The 22,385-nt window shown below is 42.1% G+C and overlaps 1 protein-coding gene across 1 annotated transcript in view; it reads left to right on the forward strand.

Moving 5' to 3' along the window:
• The first annotated feature begins 2,301 nt into the window (after positions 1–2,301).
• Positions 2,302–22,385, forward strand: part of BARX2 (BARX homeobox 2) — a 32,940-nt gene continuing 12,856 nt past the window's right edge. The window contains exon 1 of the mRNA XM_039564959.1: positions 2,302–2,528. Within this exon, the coding sequence (XP_039420893.1) occupies positions 2,318–2,528 (211 nt within the window). The 5' untranslated portion in view covers positions 2,302–2,317. The remainder of the gene's footprint in view (positions 2,529–22,385) is intronic.

Genomic DNA, 22,385 nt, shown 5'->3' on the forward strand with positions numbered 1-22,385 from the left:
AGCCACACACCTGTGGATATTCAGCCCTTTGGATGTGAGAAAGAAACATTTAAAGACAAGCAGAGTCTCTTGTCCCGCCGTCACTTGTGTGCGAGCTCGGTGAGCCCATGGTTTGCTTTCCCTCTTGATTTCTGGGCTGGATCTGGTCAAGCTCCTGGAATACTCTTTAGGAAACATTCCTCTGCTGCATCGTGGCAGGTTTTGCAAAGGCAAGAAAAGCAGGATAAATGTGAAGTGGGGGTAGGGGGGCTGCAGCTCCTGCCTGGACCCCGAGGAAACACAGAGCAGTAAAATGCTATTCAGTGCTGCTTTGGGGCTTAAATCAGTGGCTTGCTCAGGCTGTTGCTTCTAAAATATTCTTTGCAATACTTATCAGCAAGTACTAATTGCTGAAGTTAATGTTGCTGGTAATTACTTTGTTTCCTAAAAAAAAGAAAAAAAAGTGTCTGAAAAAGGCGAAGAAAATGTGCTCCTGAAATGGTTTATGTCTGAATGAAGAGGTGAGTACTCATAAAACTACATTAATAACAAAGTCAGTTCATCTGCTTAAATATCCATAGTTTGTTTAGGAATTAATGCAGCAGTTTAAGTAATTTTTTAAAAGTTATATCATCATGGACGAGAGACATCCTTGAAAACCTTAGTTGTTATTATTCTAGTTAAATTCCTCATTGTAAGATCACTTCAGTTTCTCAAAATAAAATGAAATAAAACCATTTCCAAGCAATTTATTTTAAATGAGAATTTTGTCCCAACGGTTTAAAATGAGCAAAACATTTTGCTTTACATTTCTTTTAATATAATTTTCTGTGCCGTATTTTTTTAAAAAATGTAATGAGGTTTTAAGAAAAAAAGTTTAATGGATATATCGAAAGTCTGATATATCCTTGCATCTGCCTTCCAGTTTGGACAGTGTGTGGACAATGCAAGTGTCTTATTTTGATTTTGAGTCTCTATAAATGAGAAACTTTATTGCTGAAGTTAAAGTCAAATGAAACTGTGAATTGAAAAAAGAAATAGTGCTTTTACAAAAGAGGTTAAAGGTAGCTTATAGTGTTTTGAAGGCTTTTAAAAAATACAGTTGAAAAAATAAAAGTTGTTCAAATCATTGATGAAAGTTTGAGATGGTTGTTGCCTTTTGCAAAAACAGATTGAGTTTTCTGTTAATAAAATAAGAGTTTGCTGCCATTTGGATTGCCAAAGCATGAGAACTGAAGGACGGCTGATAACTTTTTGCAGATTATATTTAAATCCTTGTGTGAAACCTGCAAATAATATTGGGGGGGGGGGGGGGGGGGAGGTGGTAAATCTCCATAATGAGCCTCTCTTTACCCATTTAACGTTTGTGAGCTGGCCGTGGGTTCTGGAAAATCTGTAGCAACCAGTTAATCCAAGGATTCCTCCCGATACTCCTTTCCCTGAGTAGGGTGTCCTGGTGATTCCTGTCGGAGGCCAAGGAGACGAGAAATAAAACTCAGACCTCAGCCTGGAAGGAAAACTTCTTCCAGAGGGGGAAGTCTCAGCACCCCTCATTAGAAGGGGCGGAAAGCTCAGCTTTGCAAATATCCAGCTGAACTAAGCAGGGATCCACCAGAGAATCATCTCAGACGCGGGGTCCCAGTAACGCTGCTCCGGAGAAAAAGATCTTCTCTACAGTGCTCCCACAAGGCACCTATAAATAGGTAAATAGGATTTTTTCTCCTCTGCCACTCTCCAGCACTTCGCGGCTCGGGAATAGGTTTGGTGCTGGTCGGGGAAAGCTATCAGGGCCGGGGATGAGGCACTCTCCTCCGGCAGCCCGCATTTTAATTTTTTTTAGGTAATTACAGTATAGAGAACAGGAGGAGGGGGAGAAGAAAGGAGAGAAGCAAAAGAAATAAAGAAAAAGAAAAAAGAAGAAAAAGAAAAAAGAAAGAAGCCAGCCCCAATCTGGAACCTTTCACCAAAAGAAAAAAAAAAAGCCAGCCACACACCCCAGTATCTTAAAATAGCGAGCAGGGAGGGGAGAGGAGCGGCGGATCCTCCCAGCCCGGCGCAGGGTAACAATGGTGCTGGCGGGGAGCAGCGGGCGCCCTGATTGACAGCCTGAGCCTCCTAAAAAGGCCGCGGAGCGATGGGAGAGATGCTTATCGGCGGCTTTATATAGCGGGGAGTCGGCGGCGCGCAGGGCGGCGGAACCGGCGGGCACAGCGCGGGCACAGCGCGGGCACAGCGCGGGCACAGCGCGGGCACAGCGCGGGCACAGCGGGACGCGCTCGGGGCGCCGGGCGCCCATGCGAGCCGGGCGCGGCTCTGGCCGCCCCGCAGGGGTCCCGCCATGCACGGCCAGCCCCAGCCCCAGCCCGGCCCGCAGCCCCCGGCGCGGCTGCCCGCGCCCGGCCGGCCCAACGCAGGCAGGAGGCGCTACAAGACCTTCATGATCGACGAGATCCTCTCCAAGGAAACCTGCGACTACTTCGAGAAACTTTCCCTGTACTCCGTCTGCCCGTCGCTCCTGGTCCGGCCCAAGCCGCTGCACTCCTGCGCCGGTAAGCGCGACCCCGGCGATGCCGCAGCGAGGATGCGGCGGGCGCGGAATCGGGGGGCTCGGGCGAGCTGCTCCTGCATCTCATGCATTCCCCCGAACCCTGCCTGAGCGAAGCCCGGCTTCACACCCCATCCCCACGGGAGGGATTGCTCCCACTCCCTGAGTTTGCCAGCGCAGGGATCGTTGTTAGTTACTATCGGTAACTAACAGCTATCGGTTAGTTACTATCAGTTTTTAGTTACTATCAGTGTGCCGTGGTGGGGTTCAGCCTAATCCTCGTCGGGGTGTTCGCTGGAGCCAATACATACCCAGTGCTAATGATCACGAGTTAAGGAGCTCTACAGGAGTCCAGGTCTTGTAGAAATCGTCCTTCATCTTATGCTCATTGAAACCTCTGGTAGTTTTTTCATTACGTCTCAGTAAGTACAAAGAAATTAATAGAAATATTGTGAAAGGAAGAAAAAAATCTATAGAGGCACAGTTTTGCTACCCTAAATTCTCATTTCCTTTGAAAGAATGTAGGTTATTTCTAACAGCAAAGATGGGAAAATACTTGTAAAGATTTTGCAAACACCACAAATAAATACACACAAGCGGCTCTGCCCTGCACAGGCAACACGATGAGCGATTGCGTCTTGACCATGGGCATTATAAAATTTCACAAGCAGACTGGTCTAGTGTGCGTGTTTAAAAATCCACATTAAAAATAAAAATAGTATTCTTAGAATACATTCCAGATTTTAAAAAATATTTTTAAAAATCCCTCTTTCTGGTGAAGCAGGCAGTTTTCCAGATTTCTGTTCTTCCCATAAGGCCACCCTTCCAGTGGTGACACATAGCGTGTCAAGAGAAATGAGACGATGAAACTGCAACTTAAAAATACATTCTTCAAAAAATCTTAGATACTGAAAAATATTTGTAAAGGACTAATTACCAATAAAAATAATATCTATTTCAAGGTCACAGAATTCTATTTTTCTTCTTTCTCTTTGCTGGAAAAAGTTCATTTTGCCTTTGTATTAGGTTGTGTTTAAAAACTCAAGGCCTGTACTTTGGCTCAGGTTTGTTGGTTTGGTTTGTGGTCTTTTATTGCTGAATATACATAAGAAGGATCTTTTCAGCTCTTAGCAGAGCTGTGCTGATAGAAAACTTGCTGTTAGGGTACCCTAAGAGTTTGAGAAGTAGAGTAAATCCTTGGTCCAAGCATAAATCTTCCTTCAATCTCAATATTTATATTGTAAATACCAGTTATTAGAGATCCAGAAGGGATTAGGAGGCTGGATCAGAATTAAGACCCATGATGACCAGCTTTTGGAAAGAAATTGCGTGAGCAGTGTGATCCTCCACCAACATGTATTTCTTCCAGCCGATCTCTGCGTGACGTCCCTTGCCTTCCCTAACTAATTGCTGACATATTTTATAAAAGAACCAGTTGTTAATCAAGATATTGCTGACAAGGGAATTTTTGAGAGCTGATCTCTCGCTACTGCGTAGTGAAATTCAGTGCTTGGCCAGAACGTGCTGAAGGGGTTTGGTGTGTGGCAGTGACGCACAGAGTGCCCGATTCTGCCTGCAGACCTCAATCCATGTGGGCAAGGAAAGATGCTTTTCTCTCTTTCTGTAAAGAAAGAGGATGAATTAGAAAAGAAAGTCCCTTTAGCACCCGAAAGGAATATTAACCTGGATATTATCAATGTCCAGAAGCATGTACAACTACCTCGGCATAAAATAATACAGTCTGAATGTCACCTAATAGATCCTTGGGATTTTGGATGGGTGAGGCACTCCCCAGCAGCTGGTTTGACACTCACCACCCACCATGGGGAAAAAAGGAGAGAAATTTTTTAGATACATAGTTCTTCATCAAATATAGCAAGCATTGTCTCTGCAAGAGTAATATATATTCAGTAAATAATCACTAATAATCCTCGTATGATTCAGCAGTGGAGTCAGAGTGATGCCAGTGAGTCTCTTGTGGTTACTCTTCAGTTAAAGCCTTATTTTCTCGTTGTGCTTGGGATCTTGAATGAATTCACCCTCAAGGTTGTGTTTCTAGCCCAAGCTCTGGCCTGTCCCTGTGTCAGGCTGGATTGTGAATATCTGCTTCTAATGGACTAAGCTCTATGGAATTGCAGTGCTTGTGAAGTGAAGTACAGAGAGAGATTTGCTTGTGGGATTAAAATCATAGAGGAAACCTGCTACCAAAGTCCACACTTCCAAACTGTCAGATTCTAAGGTGTATAGGCACAATTAAAAGTCTTACAAGTATTAGGCAATGGGAATGGTTTTTTTATGAAAGGAAAATATTGGCTAAGAAATGGATAATACCACAAAAGATACCTGAATGTGAAAGAATTTGAAAAGTACAAAATATAAATCTGTAACTAAAATAAAAAACCAAACCCACAAAGACCCACAGAGTGAAAATAAACAAAAAACCCCCTCCCAAGCTACTTGGGGACTAAAGGCTGCAGAAATATAGCACTATAGAAATACTGTATTGCACTTAACTTACTGCCTGAATTTCCTTTGCCTCCAGAGTTAATCAGGAAGGGAGTGAGCACTTAGTCTCTTCATGATCTAAGAAAATGAATCTTAACCTAAACCACAGAGATTTGTTACTGTACCATCGTAGCTGGGACTTGGGAGCATTTGAAACAGCTATGAGTAATGAGTTACTCCAGCTGAACATCTTCTCCGTGGCTTTTTCTCAAGGCAGGAGTCAGGGTTTGTAGGCGTTTTCATGGGCTAAAGAGTTAATATTTCTTTCATCTTGGGTGAAGTCAGAGAAGACTGATATGCCTTTATAATTTATTTGGAGCTGAAAGACATAAGACATTGTACGTGTGCAGCATGTGTGTTCAACAACATCCCTGGTTAAGTGAAGAGAGATCAGAAAACTTTGGTAACCCGATAGAAAAGAGTTTTTCTTTTGGCTGTGATGAATTGCTGAATATTTAACTGGGTGCAGCTGAATTGGAACAAAACAGATTTGTCAAGTAGAGGCAGAAGGAGGTGGAAGAAGCATTTGAGACTTTTCTGGTGCATCTTGGGGTCGAAGATTGACGTTTTATTTGTGAGTAGCGTTTGTGAGGTCTCGTGCAAAGCTCACCAACGTCGCCGGGGAGATTCCTATTGAAGAGAGCTTGGAATAAGCCCCAACCCAGTTTTGGTTTTTAGAAAGAAAACTGCAATTGCCTGTGAAAAGGTTCCATCATTAGTTTAAAGTTTGGTGTATGAACATGTATTGTGGTGTTTCTTGAGCCAAAAAAACAAGGCTGAACCTTGAATACCAAATCTATAATGAAATGCTAGTCTGGGTTCAGAGCCATTATGATTAAAATTAAAAAAAACTAGAAATATTTTCTGATGGTGATTAATGCCACTTTGATTTATGATTTTTTGGGCTGTGATGGCTGAGTGAAAATACTATTTACCTTGTTTCATGATATTTATATTTTTATTGGCTTTTCATATTATGTTACAGTTAATTAATTTGTAGAAGTAACGATACAGTGTTCATACGCTTGGTTTGTTACAGTGATTGCTGACAGCTGCTTTTTGACCTAGCAGAGTCCTATAGGAATCATTTTTCAAGTTGCCTTTATATCATTTTTCAATTAAAAATATTTGTAGGCGAGCCTATTCCTATTCTAGTTTGTTTCCTGTATTTTTCATTATCTTGCTTTAGCGATAGATTTAAAATCCTGTTGCCTTATTGGTAGCGTTGGGCATGATAAAGAATCAAAGGACACTGTCAGTGTGCGATGTTACAAGGTCAAATTAGAAAAGTTTCTTATTTATCACAGGAACTAAAATAGTTTGAAAATGAAAACCAGGCTGGGGTGTGGAGGGGAGCTGTGTGCCATCCCTGGTCTTAGTGGAATTTGTGACATTGTGTATTAATAATCAATAATACTGGTCTTGGATGGCCTTTTTAAACTCTCCAAATGAACTGAGATGGCTGGATTAAAAAGAATCACATCGCCTTCACTTGCAGAGTTCAGTTATTTCAGCAAAGTCGGTAATACAAATTGTTAATTGTCTGTGCCATGTATTCATTTGTACCAGGCCCTATTCCAGAACTTATAAAAAAACCTCAAATTTGAATGTGTCTTAGTGATTTATAATTTAAATCCTAATGAGCAGCAGAGTAATTTATGTCTATTCTACGCCAAGGTTTTTTACTAGTCCATATCTCAGGTAGGGCTGATTTCTCTTTAATTGCTATACCAGAACACCTTGCAAGGCAAATATATACGTGGGATCAGTGTGGCCTTGCTTGTTCCTGAGACAATTGTCTGCTGAGACATAAAATATTTACCTATGTTTTAGGGGAGTTGTGCTGAAGAGGATTCTACTGCTCTATGTACATTTAAAAGCGCTGCAACTTCGGGAAGTGAACTTAAGTTTGTCCACTTGGTTTTTTTGGTTTTTTAGAAAATTTACTACTGTGCTTGCTGGTCTGTGCAAAAAGTTTCCTTTAATGACCATCAATAATTATTATTATTTGCTCCCTTGAAATTATTATTGGGATTTTTGGTTTGGTGATTGGATTTTTTGGTTTGTTTGGTTTTGTTGGGGTTTTTTTTTGAGTTCAAGACGTTCAAGATTTGTGTGATTGGGATTTTAATGTAGGTAAGTGTTTAGTATAGAATTGCTCAGATCTTGTATTCTTCTCTTCCAATTCCATGTCTGTCTTCTGTTGTTTTATCTTAGGATGAAATTTTGAGCTGTCATTTTCCTCATATAAAATGATATTTTCTGGATTAAACTCAGTGGTACTTGCAGCCGCTGGGGCCTTTGGAGAATCATTACTTGGGAGATAAAGTGTGAGCTTTGGTCCTTCTGGTCCTCACCCAGTCTCCTCAGCCTTTTTAGGAAACCATGGTGAGAAAGTAGATTTTTTTGTGACTTAAAATAGCTCAGTTTTTATGCGAGACCTCACAACAAGATTCCTTCTGATTCTCTTCCAAAAGGTCTTGATATGGCTTGATGGCAAGGCTTGATTTTGCTGTGGGACATTACTGAATATTGGTGTAGAAGCCATTTCTTTTGCTCAAATACTTGCTGAACCTTTTCCTTTAAATTGAACAGATATTGTTACAATTCCTGGGGGGATTCCTGGGGGAAGGCAGCACGCTTGGGAAAGGAAAAGGGAATCCACATAGTGCGTGTGTTCCAGCACAGGGAAAAATGAGATGGCATCCATTCATCATGTTTCCAGTCTGAAACATGACAGCTGGATAAATCCCATTGAATAAAGCTGATGTGCAGTGGTGGGTGCACCTTCTGCCAGACTCCCTCGGACCTGAGTGTGTCCCGCGTTCCCCGCGCCGGGCGCCTGAAGCTGGGTTTGGATCATCATCCCCAGGACACCGCCGGGAATGCAACGGCATCCCAGGCAATGGCACAAGGCCTTGGAAAGGGTTTTGCTCTTGTGCTGTGTGAAGTGATTGCTCAGGAGATCTACATGTCTTAAATAGCTCCCGAGTCCGTGAAACACCTGTATCCCAAAACGTTGAGGAAAGCAGGCCAAAATGAATCTGTGTGTTTATACAATAGGTGCCAACCTAAATTGCAAAGCTGAAACTGTCTCCATGTAGAAATCTGCATTGCTGCAAGGCTGTTTGGGATTTTTGCTGATTATTTGTGCAAACATATGAAGAAAAAAAAGATACTTTGAAAACTGCCTGTATTTATTTGGTTTAGCTTACAAAGATCAATAGAATTCTATAGGTGAGTAGCAAGAAGTAAAGGCAAAACCAGAAAGGAATTTTATTAATCCCGAGAAATACAAAGTGCTTCCTCTGTAGATGTCTTTGATCCAGTATTAGTGAAGCTACTGAGTATTTTTAATAGATATAAGATAGTTCAGAGACAACATTTCTGCCTAGAGATGGCAGAAGGTGCAGTCACAGTTACACTGCTGTCTCTGAGCATTTCTCTGAAAACCCAGAAAAGTCAGGATTTGCTGTCAGGACTGTGTCCCTGCTCCTGTAGTGGGATTTATTCAGCTGCAACATTGGGAAAAATCTGAGTTTTCTCAAATTCTCCATAACTCTCTGTCCATTTTAGCCCTACAAGGAAAAGCCTGTCTGTGGACGAGGAGTACTTTATCAACCGAGGTAAATAAAACAAACCTATGGACTGAAAGTGGATTCCTCTGTAACTGCTGTAGATTGGGCACAACAGTTAATTTTAAAGAGCTTAGTGTTTTTCAGGGTGGCCGTGTTTTGATGTCTTTAGTAGAAAACCTAGTTCAGAAATGCCCAAAAATGGCATATGGGGGATAATAACGGGCTGGGTGATGATAAATAGATACTTGGAGAAGTGCCTGTTAATTTTCTTTGCTGGATTATATCCAGTACTAGACATGGCATTTCAGAAGGAAACTCAGATTTGAATCTGGATTTGAAAGCAGATCTCACTTGGACTTAGCAGACAAATCTGGCTCTAAAGAAATTTCAGTGCTAGATATTAAAATATCTGTAATAAAGACTTACTTTTGCTGTCTTATCTCAGTACTGTTAATAGTGAATAAAAGGAATTAATGAAAGGCAAAACTACAGTGAACAAACCAGAAGATCACACCCCAGTGATTGCAATAAAACCTACTGTGGCAAGTAATCAGCATTGTGGTTGTGGTTGGGCATGAATAAGCATTGTGGAGGAATGCTATAATGGGAGGCATTAATGAATGTGGGATTCCACTGGGAAAATTGACACCTACGCCTCATTTTCTAAAGCTTCAAAGCTGGCACTGGAAGCACAGTTTAAATCCATCTGCTCAGTGATTTAGGTTTAAATGCAGCACTTCCATAAGAATTGTCCTCCATTTGGCCACTGCTCATGGAGACTGTGCAGTGCAGACCTAGTGCCATTATTATTTTGAGGACTTTTCTTTAACTTGCTGCTCTAAAATGCTGGAAAAGACCATCTCACCCTGTAGACTCAATGACCCCCAGCACTGCTGCCTTCAGGACAAGCTGGGCACGAACAAAGGCAAAAATCCTCGCTGGGGAAGGTGAGGAAAAGGAATGGAGAATGTTTGGAGCTGATGTGTTGTGTAGAGCTCCTATCATCCCACCAGGCTCAGGGAGCAGAGCAGGGCAGTAACTAAGGAGACTTTGTGGTTCTTCTGCTGTTTCCTTGTGCTGAGCAGTCCATTTATTTCCCATCTGAGCATGGGGACAGACAGCTCCCTGCATCACAGCCCTGTAGCGTGTGGATGGGAGCGTTGATCCACCTTCAGGAAGGATTTTCTGCTGATAGCAGTGGAGCAGGTTTGGGTGATGGAACAAAATCTGTGCCTTTCCAGCTCAAAGCCACTTCCATGCCCTCGGTGGAGGCCTCTGAGGAAGGAAGATTTGCGTGGAATGCGCACAATGGATGGCAGAGCTGGAATTGATCTTCACATCAGGAACCGAGCTCTGGAGGCGCTTGCTCAGACAGTGGCTTGAGTTGTTTCTAAATCCACTGCTGGGTTTGAGAAAGGCTCTGCTCTCGTTGCTCAGATGATTTAATTGCTTGATTCTGCTGATCTGTTTCTTCTGCTCAGCCCTTGGTAACTTGTCCAATGTTAGACGTGACTGCGGCCCTGCTTGGAGCCACTGGAAACCTGGGTTTGCATTTGCAGGCCATGTACAAAATCTCATCACATCCAAGTGAAAATAGGAGAAGTCAGAAAAATTGGTGGTTTGGATTGTTGGTAGATTGAAAAAATAATCATATGTGTCCTTTTCAGTTCAGAGCAAACCAAAATGTTATAAATTAAGCTTGACAAGGGAGAAGTTTAAAAAGTGTGTGTATGTGTAAGATCAGAGAAAATACTCAATCAGGAATAAAATACTGAAAACTTATCTTCTAAAGGCTAAAGTAAAACTTTATAGCACTTTCCTTTTAATAGACATTTGGCAAAGCAATGAAGTTGCTTTCAGTATTGCAAAATTTTGTTTATTTTTCTTTTTCAAGGAGAGAAAGTTACAACCAAACATTTTCAGTCATTTCTATGTAAGAATTGCTCCAGCTGGATTGCAGAACCCAGGACATGTAAACAAGAGCTTCACTTGCTAGGAAATAACAGTTCCTTGGAAAATTTGGGATGTATTTTGTGATCTCAGTTGTATTTGTGTGAAGTCTGTAATAGAATAGGATCACAGTGACAAGCTAATGGCAGCTGAGCAGTGCAAGTCTGATGTTATCCATTATTTCTTGGGTTCCCAGAATTGTGGGAGAATTTAGCTGAGAGGTTTCTATCCCAGAATTCCCAAAGCTACATTTTAATGACATCTTTAAAAATACAGAGATTTGGTATTAGGACTTGGCTGACACAGGAATACTTAATATTTTCCATTTTCCAGTATTTTCCCTTTTCCTCTAACGCACCTTTACATTTTGACCCATTCTTGGCCAGAACACAGCTCAGAACAACACCCTGTTACCAGCTGCAGGTATTTCAGGTGTTTGGGAACAGCTGAGATCCATTTAAGTGACTACAGAGAAGGGTAAAGAACAATCTTTCAAAAAAAGATCCCCATCTTCCCAAACATGGACCCCAGCACTGATATTCAAAATCTTTGGACTGCAGGCAGCACATCCAGAATATTTAAGCTCTGTCTAAAACACAGAGCCTGAAAGAACCTTAACAGATAAATCTGCTTTGTTTTTCATTTTCTGTTTTAAAAAATCACACCTTTTTTTTTTTTTTTTTTTTTTTGAGTGAGAGGAAAAAAAGCAGTTTTCCAGAACTTCCTATACAACAAAATTACAATTCCCTTTGGAGATGTGTTGACAGAAAATTTACGAATATATGGTCTTTTTCTCCAAGCAACAACCTTCCAGCGACCTTAAAATGTGTTTGGATGTGTATGTTCAGGTCTTATCTTGTAAATTCTTTGACATGCCAGTGGTTTCTATTCATGTAGCTCGCTGTCTGACTACAGCAGGATTACTCATGCAGAGAAGGGATTGAATTGGAAGTATTTATATTTGCCCTGTATTTTGGATAACCTGACTACTCAGTTTTTGGATTTTCATCAGAATAAGAGAGTTTTCCATGCAGTCACTAAGTCAGTTTTAAACACTTGGCCACCATTTGCCTTTGAATATTTCTTTTAATGATTATTTTGCAAGTCACAGAGCAGTTAAAGGCTACTTTTCCTGCCAGTGCAAATTTTTGGGTTTTTTTCAAACTGGGATTTCAGCTTACAGGGTTGAATTTCATTTGAATTAAATTTTAATAGACATCTTGAGAACTAATGTTGGAGCAACAAGTTCCTGTACCTTTGAGTGTGCAGGTGCCTATTGCTACATCCAGTGTAGAGCTGCCTACGTTGATTCATTAAAAACCAGAGCTCTGTTGTGTAAGCACAGAAGGATTGAAGCTTTAATAAAAACACGTCCTTTTCTTTTAGAAGACAGAGAAATGTGCGTGATATGTTTGTGGTTACTTAAACAGGGTATTCTATGACAGATTAACCTGTCATCTTTGAAATAAAATTAGCAGTGGTGGTACTTTATTACGGAAAACATCTCCTTGCATGTCGCCCATAACATGATATGCCTTATGGAAGGCCGAGTGCTCTGGGTGGTGTTTATTCCTGTGGCTCAACGAGGAAAAATATGAAAAGGCCCCCTGAAATAGAAACCAGTAACATAATCATTGATACAATAAAATGGTGAGAAGTCTGAAGCAAATGGGGGGTTTTTTCGGCCAAAAAAAATTAGCAAGTGTTTGTGAACACATTTCATTTCACCTTCTGCCTGTTTTGTTCCAAGCCTCCTCTTGACAGCTTTGCTAACAGTTCATTTTGTTCCTGTGGTGACTAAGCTGTGGAGGAGCTGATATTTGGAGGTTTCTGTGCATAGTACCAGGCAGTTTGGGGCTCAGCTGTGTTGTGCTCATGGCTTTCCTCAAGCAGGTCTGGTTTAGGTGGCTGCATATGGTGAAATTCTCCACTGAGGGTTAGGAAGCTGTGCCAGAAGTTAAAAGGGTTGGTTTCACCTTGTTGCAATAAATTACAAAGCAATCATAAATGATAGGAAGGAGTTTGATGAAGTGGGTGAGGAACAATTGATGGATTATTTTAGTTAAAATTACTTAGAGCCCAGTCCAACTCCCACTGAAGTCAATTAAATTGTAGCTGGATCAGGGCCAAAATGAGTCAAATTCAATTATGCCTTAACTGTAAACATTTTAAAGCTCATCACTGTAAGGTAGTTCAGCACTTAAATTGCATTAAAACAAAAGCATTGATGAAATCCCGACTGATTTTATTTTATTTGTACAGCCCTACTGAAAGCCCTTTTTCTTGTGGCTGCAACAGAGACCTCTTTGGCTGGTGCCTAATCCCCAGAGCACTGGTCTGTTGTGAAGAGATGTCACAGCCATTGATACTGTAGATGAATTTGCCCATCACAGACTCGCTGCTGAAGTGATTGCATCAGAAGAGGCAGCAAAGATGACTGAAAGGAGATTGTAGAAATCCCACTGCTGTTTCATCTAATTGTCAAGATTTAGAGAGCTTACTTGTGTAAGTATCAGCTCATAAATTAATGAAACTTTTTCATGAGCTAATCCCAGAGCTGGAATGCTTATGGGTATTCTTCTGTTTCCCAGCTGAACAAAGTACAGCATCCAACATATTATTTAAAAAGAAATAATCTACATGATAAAAAGGTGGATTTATAAATACATTCAAGTATGGTGGTGTTTTCACAAAATTGGGCAGGTTATCTTTTAAATCATTATTGTCTTTTAAATTGTGATTCACAGGCTTCCTTTAAGACAATTTATGTATTTTTAATACATTCTGGATTGATTCTTTTCGTTCTGTCCTCAAAATTTTTCCTTCCTGTCCACTCTCCAGCAGAGCCAGGGAGCACCTCCAAGTCGCAGATGTAGGGTTTTCCTGGCTTGCATTTGTCTGACTGTCTTGGGAGGTCAGAGCTCCACATCCCAAGTGCCATCCCATCAAAACCTTGGGTTATGGCAAGCTGTGCAGACAGCAGGGAATGTCTGCTCGCTGGGATCATTCCGTGGGTGAACTAAATTCATCTCTGCACAGATGATCTCCCAGTCCATGCCAAGTGCTGAGAGCGCTTCTGCAGGTGTGGGATTGGTCTGGCTTGGCTTCTGTCTTTGTAGCAGTGGTGCGAAAATGAAAGATAGGGCCTGATCCTGCTTTTAACGGCATGACATCACTTTGGCTCTGTGAGGTTCTTTGTGCAGGATGGAGGTGCTGGACACGTGTGGAAATGGAAAAGATGGATTTGACTGCATGCCCGGCTGGCACAGGAGTGCGGGAGTGTCTTATTGCTGTGTACCTGGCTCCATGGACTGGGTTTTGGTCTGGAAAACTCAGTTTGGCAAATCATTTCCTTTTCTTTTGTGCTGTCACAGTTTTTGTAATTGTTTTTGCCTTTCTGTTTTCCATGTTTTCTCTTAATAGCAGGATCAATTAATAGCTTCCACTGTCACATTCTGCAGAGCTGGCAACTATGAAAGAGAAATCTGGCCTTCGGAGAAGGGGAAAAATTATACCCATCCAACAGCTTTAATCAGGAAAAGGGACAGAACTGTGATAAATGTTAGTACAGGACTTCTGTGGCACATACTCACCCAAGGAAAAATATTGTCCCTTTTCTTCCCTGTCACTGAGCAAAACCACTACCATGAGAGCAACAAGACACTTTCGTAGCAATTGGTGACTCTGTGGCTTTAATATGTTTGAAAAGGCTGATTTCTGTGATCCAGGCCTTATTTCTCCCTTTTCAATATTAGCACAATTAGTCATGATAAAACTTGTAAAAATGCATTAAAATCAGTTGGCAGCTTTTCAAAACCTGAGCATTGCTGTTCCCTCCTCACAGACACTGCTCAGGACAGCCTTGGTGTGGGGGTTTGACTCATTAACTCACGACTGAGCTCAGCTTTGGGGGTGCCTTTGAAAAAGCAAACCCAGCAATAAAGTTCTTACCTGCTGGTGGTTTTTATCTCTGAGCTTCCACCCACAAAATAAAACTGGTGCTTTCCTGTAGTAAATTACAGGATAGAAAATCCTTCTGGCAATGAAGGATAATAAGAACCCTTTCATTCATCACAGTGTCTCGTTGGTGATTTTGGTCGAAGAAAACCCTTCCTTTAGAAGAAATACCTTGGGAAAACTCCTGATATTTCTTCTACTTCTAGGAAGTAGAGCCAATGCTGAATTTCTGAGTATTTCAGGTGTGATTTTGAGGGTTGCCCTGTGCAGGGCCAGGAGTTGAATTTGATGATCCTTTGGAGTCCCTTTTAACTCAGGATATTTTTTGATTTTAACTCCTTGCTGATGATTTGCTGGGACATATCCCACTTTACTCTGAACCACTCATGCCTATGAAGTATTTACTGAGTATTTCTTACATATGGAGTAAATTATAATGGAATTGCTGCCACCAGCCATTGCTGTAATGTTAATTAACTGAAAAATCCACCCAGAAGAAAGTTAAGTGTTCATTTCCAGTACCTGGTGTGTAGCTTTGGTGTAATTTGAAATGTGATGGACTATTAATTTGTCTTCTCAAAATGTTTGTTTTCCCCAAAGTCAATCATGGGTCATTTGCCTCCAGTAATTGATACTAACATTGGAAATACTTGTCCAGTTGATGACAAACTGAAGTGTTTGACAAATTACCAGCTCTGGTTAACCTGGGGCCAGTTTACACCTCAGGAGAAAATTCAAATACACACCTCATCTAGATTTTCTCCATAAGAATTTTCTTCATTCAGGTGTCTCACTTGTTACAACTATCAGTAAATAGTGAGGCTTAGGTATTTTTGCCTGCTGCATATGATGTCCAAACATTGCTTTTCTCAGTACCTCTTGATTTTCCTCCTGTCCTCACTTATTTTCTCCTTGAAGTCAATAGAAGTTTTGGGTGTGTAGAAAAAGAAAAGGAATTGCATCAGACTGCAAATAAATTACCATTTTCTGCTGAGCATTCATTTATCTGGCAGCTTGGGACACACCGTGTTGGGAGCAGGGATGTCTGAGTGGAGCTGGGTTTTGCAGAGCCCAGAGAAGAGCTGAGAGCTTTGCAGGCAGCGCTTGGTGCTTGGGCCATCCCTACTTGGCTTTGTCCTTGACTTCATGTATGACATGGAGCCAGCTGAATTCCTCATCCTTCCCGTTTTTTAGAGAAAAGTGGTGCTTCATTACGCATTTGTGCCAAGTATTTTAAAATTCTTTGCTAAGAAATGCAAGAGAAGCCCAAAGTCATATGGCCAGTGGGGACTGTGTATGTGTAATTGTGTGTGTGTGTAACTGTGCTCTTCATGAGTGTTAATTAAGTACAAATAAAATCCTGTTGTTTTCTCCCAGCAGAGAGAATTCTGTAGGAAGGAACAGACTTCTCCACAAACCACTTTAAGATAGGTATTTATTACTTTGCAAGAGTTTCAACTCTTTCATCACCAATTTTTATCCATCCTTTGGTTCTTACTGGGGTTTTACACCCTGTCTATGCCCTGTAGGGTTCTTCAATTTGCTCTTTCACTGTCTTCCTTCCCTTATCTCCCCATGAGCTCTTTGCTCCCTCAGCACAAACTGCACCTGAGAACGTTCAAGTTCAAGTCGAACTTTTGAACCCATGATGTCAGGTTGGTTTGGAATTAGGCAAAACCAGTTTGCCCATCCCTCGCTGTAAAAGGGTTAATCCTCTAAACTATTGAGAGACAAGGGCAGGGAATTATGAAAGGAGCCCCTGTTTTATAAGCATTTGTATTGCCAGTGCTTGAATGCCCATAATAAGCAGGTTGTGCTGTGATTAATGACTGTGTTTTACATGCTGGCGATGGATGATGTGTCTCATTGGAGAAGCCATTTATTTTTATTCAGGCTCCTCACCCCAGCAGCACTGGAAATGAGATGTTAATGTCCTGGTGGGAGTGTGTTTCATTCTCAACAAGTTAATGAAACGTGACCCACTGAGAGGAGAAAATAATTTAAATGGTGCCTTTTCCTTGCCTCTTTTTAATGTGTGAGAAGGCAATTTACAGGATTATTTTTTCATACGGGATTTTTGTTTTTCCTTTCAAGATTCTTACTTTGTTCCCTCCGAATTGGAAACAAGTAGGAATGTGTTGTCATTCTGAAACTTAATGCATTTGGAAGGAGAAAGCTATTCAAATGCCTTAAATTTTGTTTTCTTAATTTATTTTTAATAAAGGACCGAAATAATTTGAAATCTTTAGGTATTTGAGCCAATTTTTATATCAGATTATAAGTTCCTTATTTTGCTGCAGTTTCAACTGCACTATTCCCTCCACTTTGTCATTTTGTACGTGTGAAGGATGTGGTGGTAGAGTGTTTGTGGTGGTTGGAATACACAGAGTAGACACAGAACTCATCTTTTTATTAACCAACTATATCTTTATATCCATATGGATTCAACGTTGTATCCATCTAACATCAAGGCTTTAACTTCTGTGGAATGGCTTTAAGAAAGGAGGAAAAAGACTCTAAAAAGCACTTTTTAATTAATGGGAGAAGATCTATTTCAAGGCAACGAAATGGGCTGCAGTGTCCAAGCAAATCTTTCAAAAGCTCTACATAAACTGAAAGTCCTTGGGTCTCCTTCCCAGCAGACCTCCTGGGATGGAAACAGGGACAGCTGTGGGCATGGCATCAATACTTCAACAGAGAGGAAAAAATGAGCAGGATGTTTAAAAAAAAAATTTAAAATTGAAACCGTTTTTCATATATGGTTCATATTAAGGCTCTTGTGGCTCTAAGAGTATAAAAGCTCCCTCAGAAGTATCACACCATTGCTGAGCAGAGCAAACCAATTCATGTGATGGGTCAGCAGTGTTGGGTGTTTTCACCACAGAGCAGTAAATGCCAATAATTGCCTAAATTCTCTGGACAGCTTAATAACATTCCAGGTGGGATACAGCCCCTATTTCAGAGCTTAATGCAAACACTGTCAATGTAAAGATTTTGTCTGTTTGCATGTGGAAATGCCAAATCAAAGATGAGCTTCATCCCAGCAGTGCCAAATCAGTCTGGTAGTGGTGAGATTTGGGAGATACATAAAATATTCCCTGCAGAGTTATTTAGATCAGCATCATGTTAAAATTGGCAGCCACAGCTGATCCTGGGCAGAATGTCTTTCTTGGGTGAGGAGAACTTTAAAAAAAGTTGAGCTGGAAAAGGCTATTTTTGTTGGAAAAGCCACACAGTGCTGTTATTGAAGGAGTTCCCGTGGAAACACTGCTGCTTGCACAAGAGCAGGACACATGCATTGCTTCAAAATTAACATATATATTAATGGCACATTAAGGAATTTCATAATCGTATGACACAAAGAGAGTTCTCAGCACAGCGCTCATGCAATCTATTAATGGGCAATGTCTGCAGGGAGCTGGGAGCTAACAACACCCTGCCTCCCCACATGGCTGCTGCTGAGTCCTTTCCAGGCCATACAACTGGTGGGGTTGGTGTTATCTCCCTTGTTTTGCATGTGGGGAAAACAGAAGTCCAGTAGGGTTCAGGCAGTTGGCTGAGATTGAACATTAAGGCAGTGCCAGGGGTGGAAATACTGGGCCTGAGGTCGTGTTTCCCCAAAATCTACACCTAAGTGAACAGAACTTCATTCTTTTGGTGCTTTATGGGACAGAGTAAAGTTGGTGAGAATGTGACAATATTCCCATCAGCCCAGAGCTGTTTCCTCTGCTGGTGGGAATGATACCCCCGCCCACGTGTGAAGGGAAGAAAGGGCTGTGTTGCTTTTTGCCTATTGACTTTTATAACTGGCATTGGAATGAGATTAGGAAGCCCCAGCATCCCTGTGGAACACAGCAACACCACATTCCCCAGTGACAGGGGCTGTAGGGAACTCAGAGAAGAATCCATGGGTGATGAAACCAGAGGTGGGTGATAACCAAAGCTTTGACTCCAAATTTTAGATTGAGGGAGGGTTCTCCATCTGGATCCCTAAACTTCCCACTTGGATCCCTAAATTTCCCACCTGGATCCCTAAATCAGAGCGTTTCCAGGGGCATGTTTGTAGTTCTGGATTGGAGCTGTTTGGAACAGTTGTCCTGTTTAGAACAGTTGTAACATTTCTGCCCATAAGGGCATTAATTCACAATTAATGCTGAATTTGAGCACCGTAGAAACTTAATTCCATCCACTATGACTAATTAGGGCCTTACCTCCACCCAAAGTCCAATCTAAATTTGTCTGGAGATGTGGAAACCGTGTGTCCTTGGCTGACTTCCTATCAGAATGGAAAAAAATCACACAGATCAATGTTGGACATGAATGAGGGTTTGCATTTGGAGATCACTGAATCATGGAATTCCAGAATGGTTTGGGTTGGAATCTCATCCAGTTCCAGCCATGGGCAGGTATCATGGTATCCCGCAGTGGTGGGGAGGAGGAGAGAGATCCAGCAGGCAGGAATTGTGCAGCAAGATTGATTCATTTAATTATTTTACAACTCTTTTATCGACTTTTTTCTTCATAGTCTAATTGGTCAAAGGATCAGCCACCCCTTGGGGTGATTGGCTAAAATCCTAAAACATCCACTGTCAAAATATTTTTCTACTGTACCATAAACAAAGCTCTGCAAGGTCGCAGGTGTTCATAGCTTATAGAACTCTGCTGATATCTTCTGTGAGAGAGAAAAGTATCCACGAGACTGGAAAGAAGCAAGAGAAATTCTTGCTAGCAGCATATTTGTATCCACAGGCAGGGACACCTTTCACTATCCCATGTTGCTCCAAACCCCATCCAACCTGGCTTTGGACACTTCCAGGGATGGGGCAGCCTCAGCTCCTCTGAGCAAGAGGAGGTCAGGACAGCTAGAGCTCACCAGCTGGAATTTCTGTCTCATCCTTCTGTCAGGGCTTTGCTATGGACAGCCTGGTATCTGGGAAAACGTTGTCATCACTTTTCTGGACCATACCTGGTTTCAAGCCTCCAACGTGCTTTGCAACTCTGAGGCTGACATTTTGCTCATGGAACTGCCTTTTCTGGATGTGTCCATTTGGGGACTGCCCATCCTTGAGACATTTTTCATCTTGTTTTTGAGATTAGATGAATTCCTGTAAGAGTGAAACTCACTTTGTGTTTCAGCTGAAAAACCCCAATACGCCACCGACCCTGGAATGAAGACACTGGGTCCTGGCTCCCATCAATCAGTTTGCTGGGAGACTGGGGTGTAACTGATGGGAGCATCCACCTCCCCATGTCCATATGGGACACTCACAGCTGCAGGAAGAGGTGGAGATGGAGCCATGACTGAGGGTTCTTACAACATCTTCAGCTCATGACTGACTTTATATAATACGGAGAGTCCTGAAGTCAAGGAAGCTGCTTTGGGAATGAAGTTGCCAGCGCTGGTTTTTATGTTGCAGAATGGCTGGCAGTGAAAAGTTTCTGTAACCTGGAAATCCAGCTGTGTATTTTCCCCCATGCAAAAAGTGAAAGCTTAGCTGTCCTCGATTCATTCTCTTTTGGTTAAGATTGGATCTGTGAGGTGACATGGGTGTGCTGTTACTTGATGTGAAGAGGATAAAAATAGCCATGCCCTGTGCTCATGGAAGCTGTGACATAATCAGCTTATTCAAACAAAAAGATCAGGTTTGGAGGAAATCCTCTTCCAGGGTGCTCTAGATTCTGTTAACAGGGTTTCAGCTTCCTGGAATAATACTGGGATGTGCATTTTGCTCGGCTTTGTTCCCTCTATGTGTCTCTCCTCCTTACCCCAGCCACCAGAGCTGGGTTAAGACCACTGATCTAATTGGCAACCACAAAGGACAAGCAGGCTGTGAACAAAACCTGCTCGTGTATCAGTTGCATCCTTCTAAATTGCATTGTTTGTGCAGCTGCTCAGCCAAATCATCCACAGAGTTTATTTTTGTCCATAGAGGAAACAGAGATGGGTTTTCTCTGTGTTAGGGCAGATGCAAGATCAAAGAATCATATATGCAGCTCAGAGAGACCAAGCTCTCTGCTGAATGTGTCCTGATGGGGGAAAAATTAATAATAAAGCAACCCCTGAGATTGTAAGCCACAGCTCTAAGAGGCAGAGGCTTTGCCTCTATGACAGGTCTGTTTCAGGTTAACACTGGTACTTGCTGAAGTCCCCCTTTCATTTCAGTTGGGAAGAAAAGAGAGAGATGTCTGTGTATTTTAAACACTGATCCACTATTCTCCTGAGAAGGAAAAAGCATTTTCCAAACGATCCATCAGGCAAAATTTACACAGTCTGGTGTTGAGAAACAATTGCACTCTCTTTCTTCCCATGTGTCACTCAGCAACATGTTTTAGAGGCTCGGGGCAGGAAGAGGTAGTGATATTTATGGCCAGCTTTCTGCTGGAGCTCACACAAGGGTGGGCTTGAGAAACCTGAAAAGTGCTTTTGTGTGCATGGCCAGTCAGCTGGCCAAGGCTGGTGTTTGCTTATGGATGCAGTGACAATAATTAACAGAGCAGGAAGTGAGGGACTGATTGATTTATGCACCCATGGCATTATGTGTTTGAACTTGGACAGAAACTGTGAAATCCTGAGAGAAGGCACAATCATTTGTCAGATGTGTGAGGATATAAGAATGGCCATAATGTGTTGGCCCAAGGTCCATATAGACTCAAAGCTTTGGCAGTGGCCAGGGAGAGATGCTCAGGGAGCAGAACAGAGCACAGGACAGGACTTACCCTTTTATCAAACTCCACCCTCTCAGCTAGGATGAGCTGTTTCTCCATCAAAGTCCAAATCTTGCTCCTTGACCAGTGACACCATCCAGACAGAGGAGTCGGTCTGGCCTCTCCCAGTGTCCCACTATGTCTGGTCATGTCTGTCATTGGTAAACTGTTGCAACTTAAGCTGAGACACCCTGAGAGTTTTGGCATCTCAGTGCCAATTTCCTCCTCCATCCCCAATAGCCAAGACCAGAAACTTCCTGTAAATCCACTCCTTAGAGCTGTTCCATTCTCTCATCCTTTGGCTGCTCCACTTGTGAAGTCTGGGTGCAGTGGGTGATGAGCTCTGGTGCTGACCCTTCTCAGTGATGGAGGGAACTCTTGGCTGAAGTATTTAACATGACTCCGTTCAAAAGAAAGAGTTACAAGCTGAAGTTGGCTTAGTGGAGCCGAAGTGTCCCTTGGTGCAGATCTGGGCAGGCAGCTGGTGGATTGTATCCCAGGAACTTCCCTGCACTGCAGGAGTGCTGTTGTTTATGGAGATGTGCTGGTGTTTCCTTCTCCGGGATTGATGTGGTCTGGGCTTAGAATTCCCTCTGAGTCCAAGCAATAAGGGTCTGGAATGGAGGTTCCCTTCCAAACCTGCCTTCCCTGGGGAGCTGTTTGCAGTCATGATGGCCTTGGGCCCATGTATCCAATAAATATTAGGGCAGATCTGCTTGTGTTCAGAGCACCTCCTTTCCCACTGAGTAGAATTTAAAGGAATCATTTGCTAAAGATGAGGAGTCTCAGACAGAGTTCCTTTTGCTTAGCCATTGACAATGAGCAGGGCCTCTCTGAGTCATGCTCAGTTTGGCTGAAGGGGGTGGGTTTGAGTCAACGGGGGCTCCCATCAAAAAGGCAGGTTGTCCTTTGAGTACGTGAAGCAGAATAATTCAAAGTACAGAAGTGGTGTCTGTTCTGATTCATTTTCTGCTGATGAAGCCACAGTGCCATTACATTTGCCACAATGAATTTCTTGAGTGCTGGCCAAATAGATTCTCTAAATGCTTCTTTAAAACAAAATAAATCTTCTTTATATATAAATTTTCCTCTTCACTGAGGATCTGACAAGGTCCTGGCACACTCGTCTGCTTCACTGACAGCCTGGAAGAAAGGCTGCTGTGTGC

The sequence above is a fragment of the Corvus cornix genome, chromosome 24 (genome assembly GCF_000738735.6).
Source record: "Corvus cornix cornix isolate S_Up_H32 chromosome 24, ASM73873v5, whole genome shotgun sequence".
In the NCBI taxonomy this organism is placed as follows: Eukaryota; Metazoa; Chordata; class Aves; order Passeriformes; family Corvidae; genus Corvus; species Corvus cornix.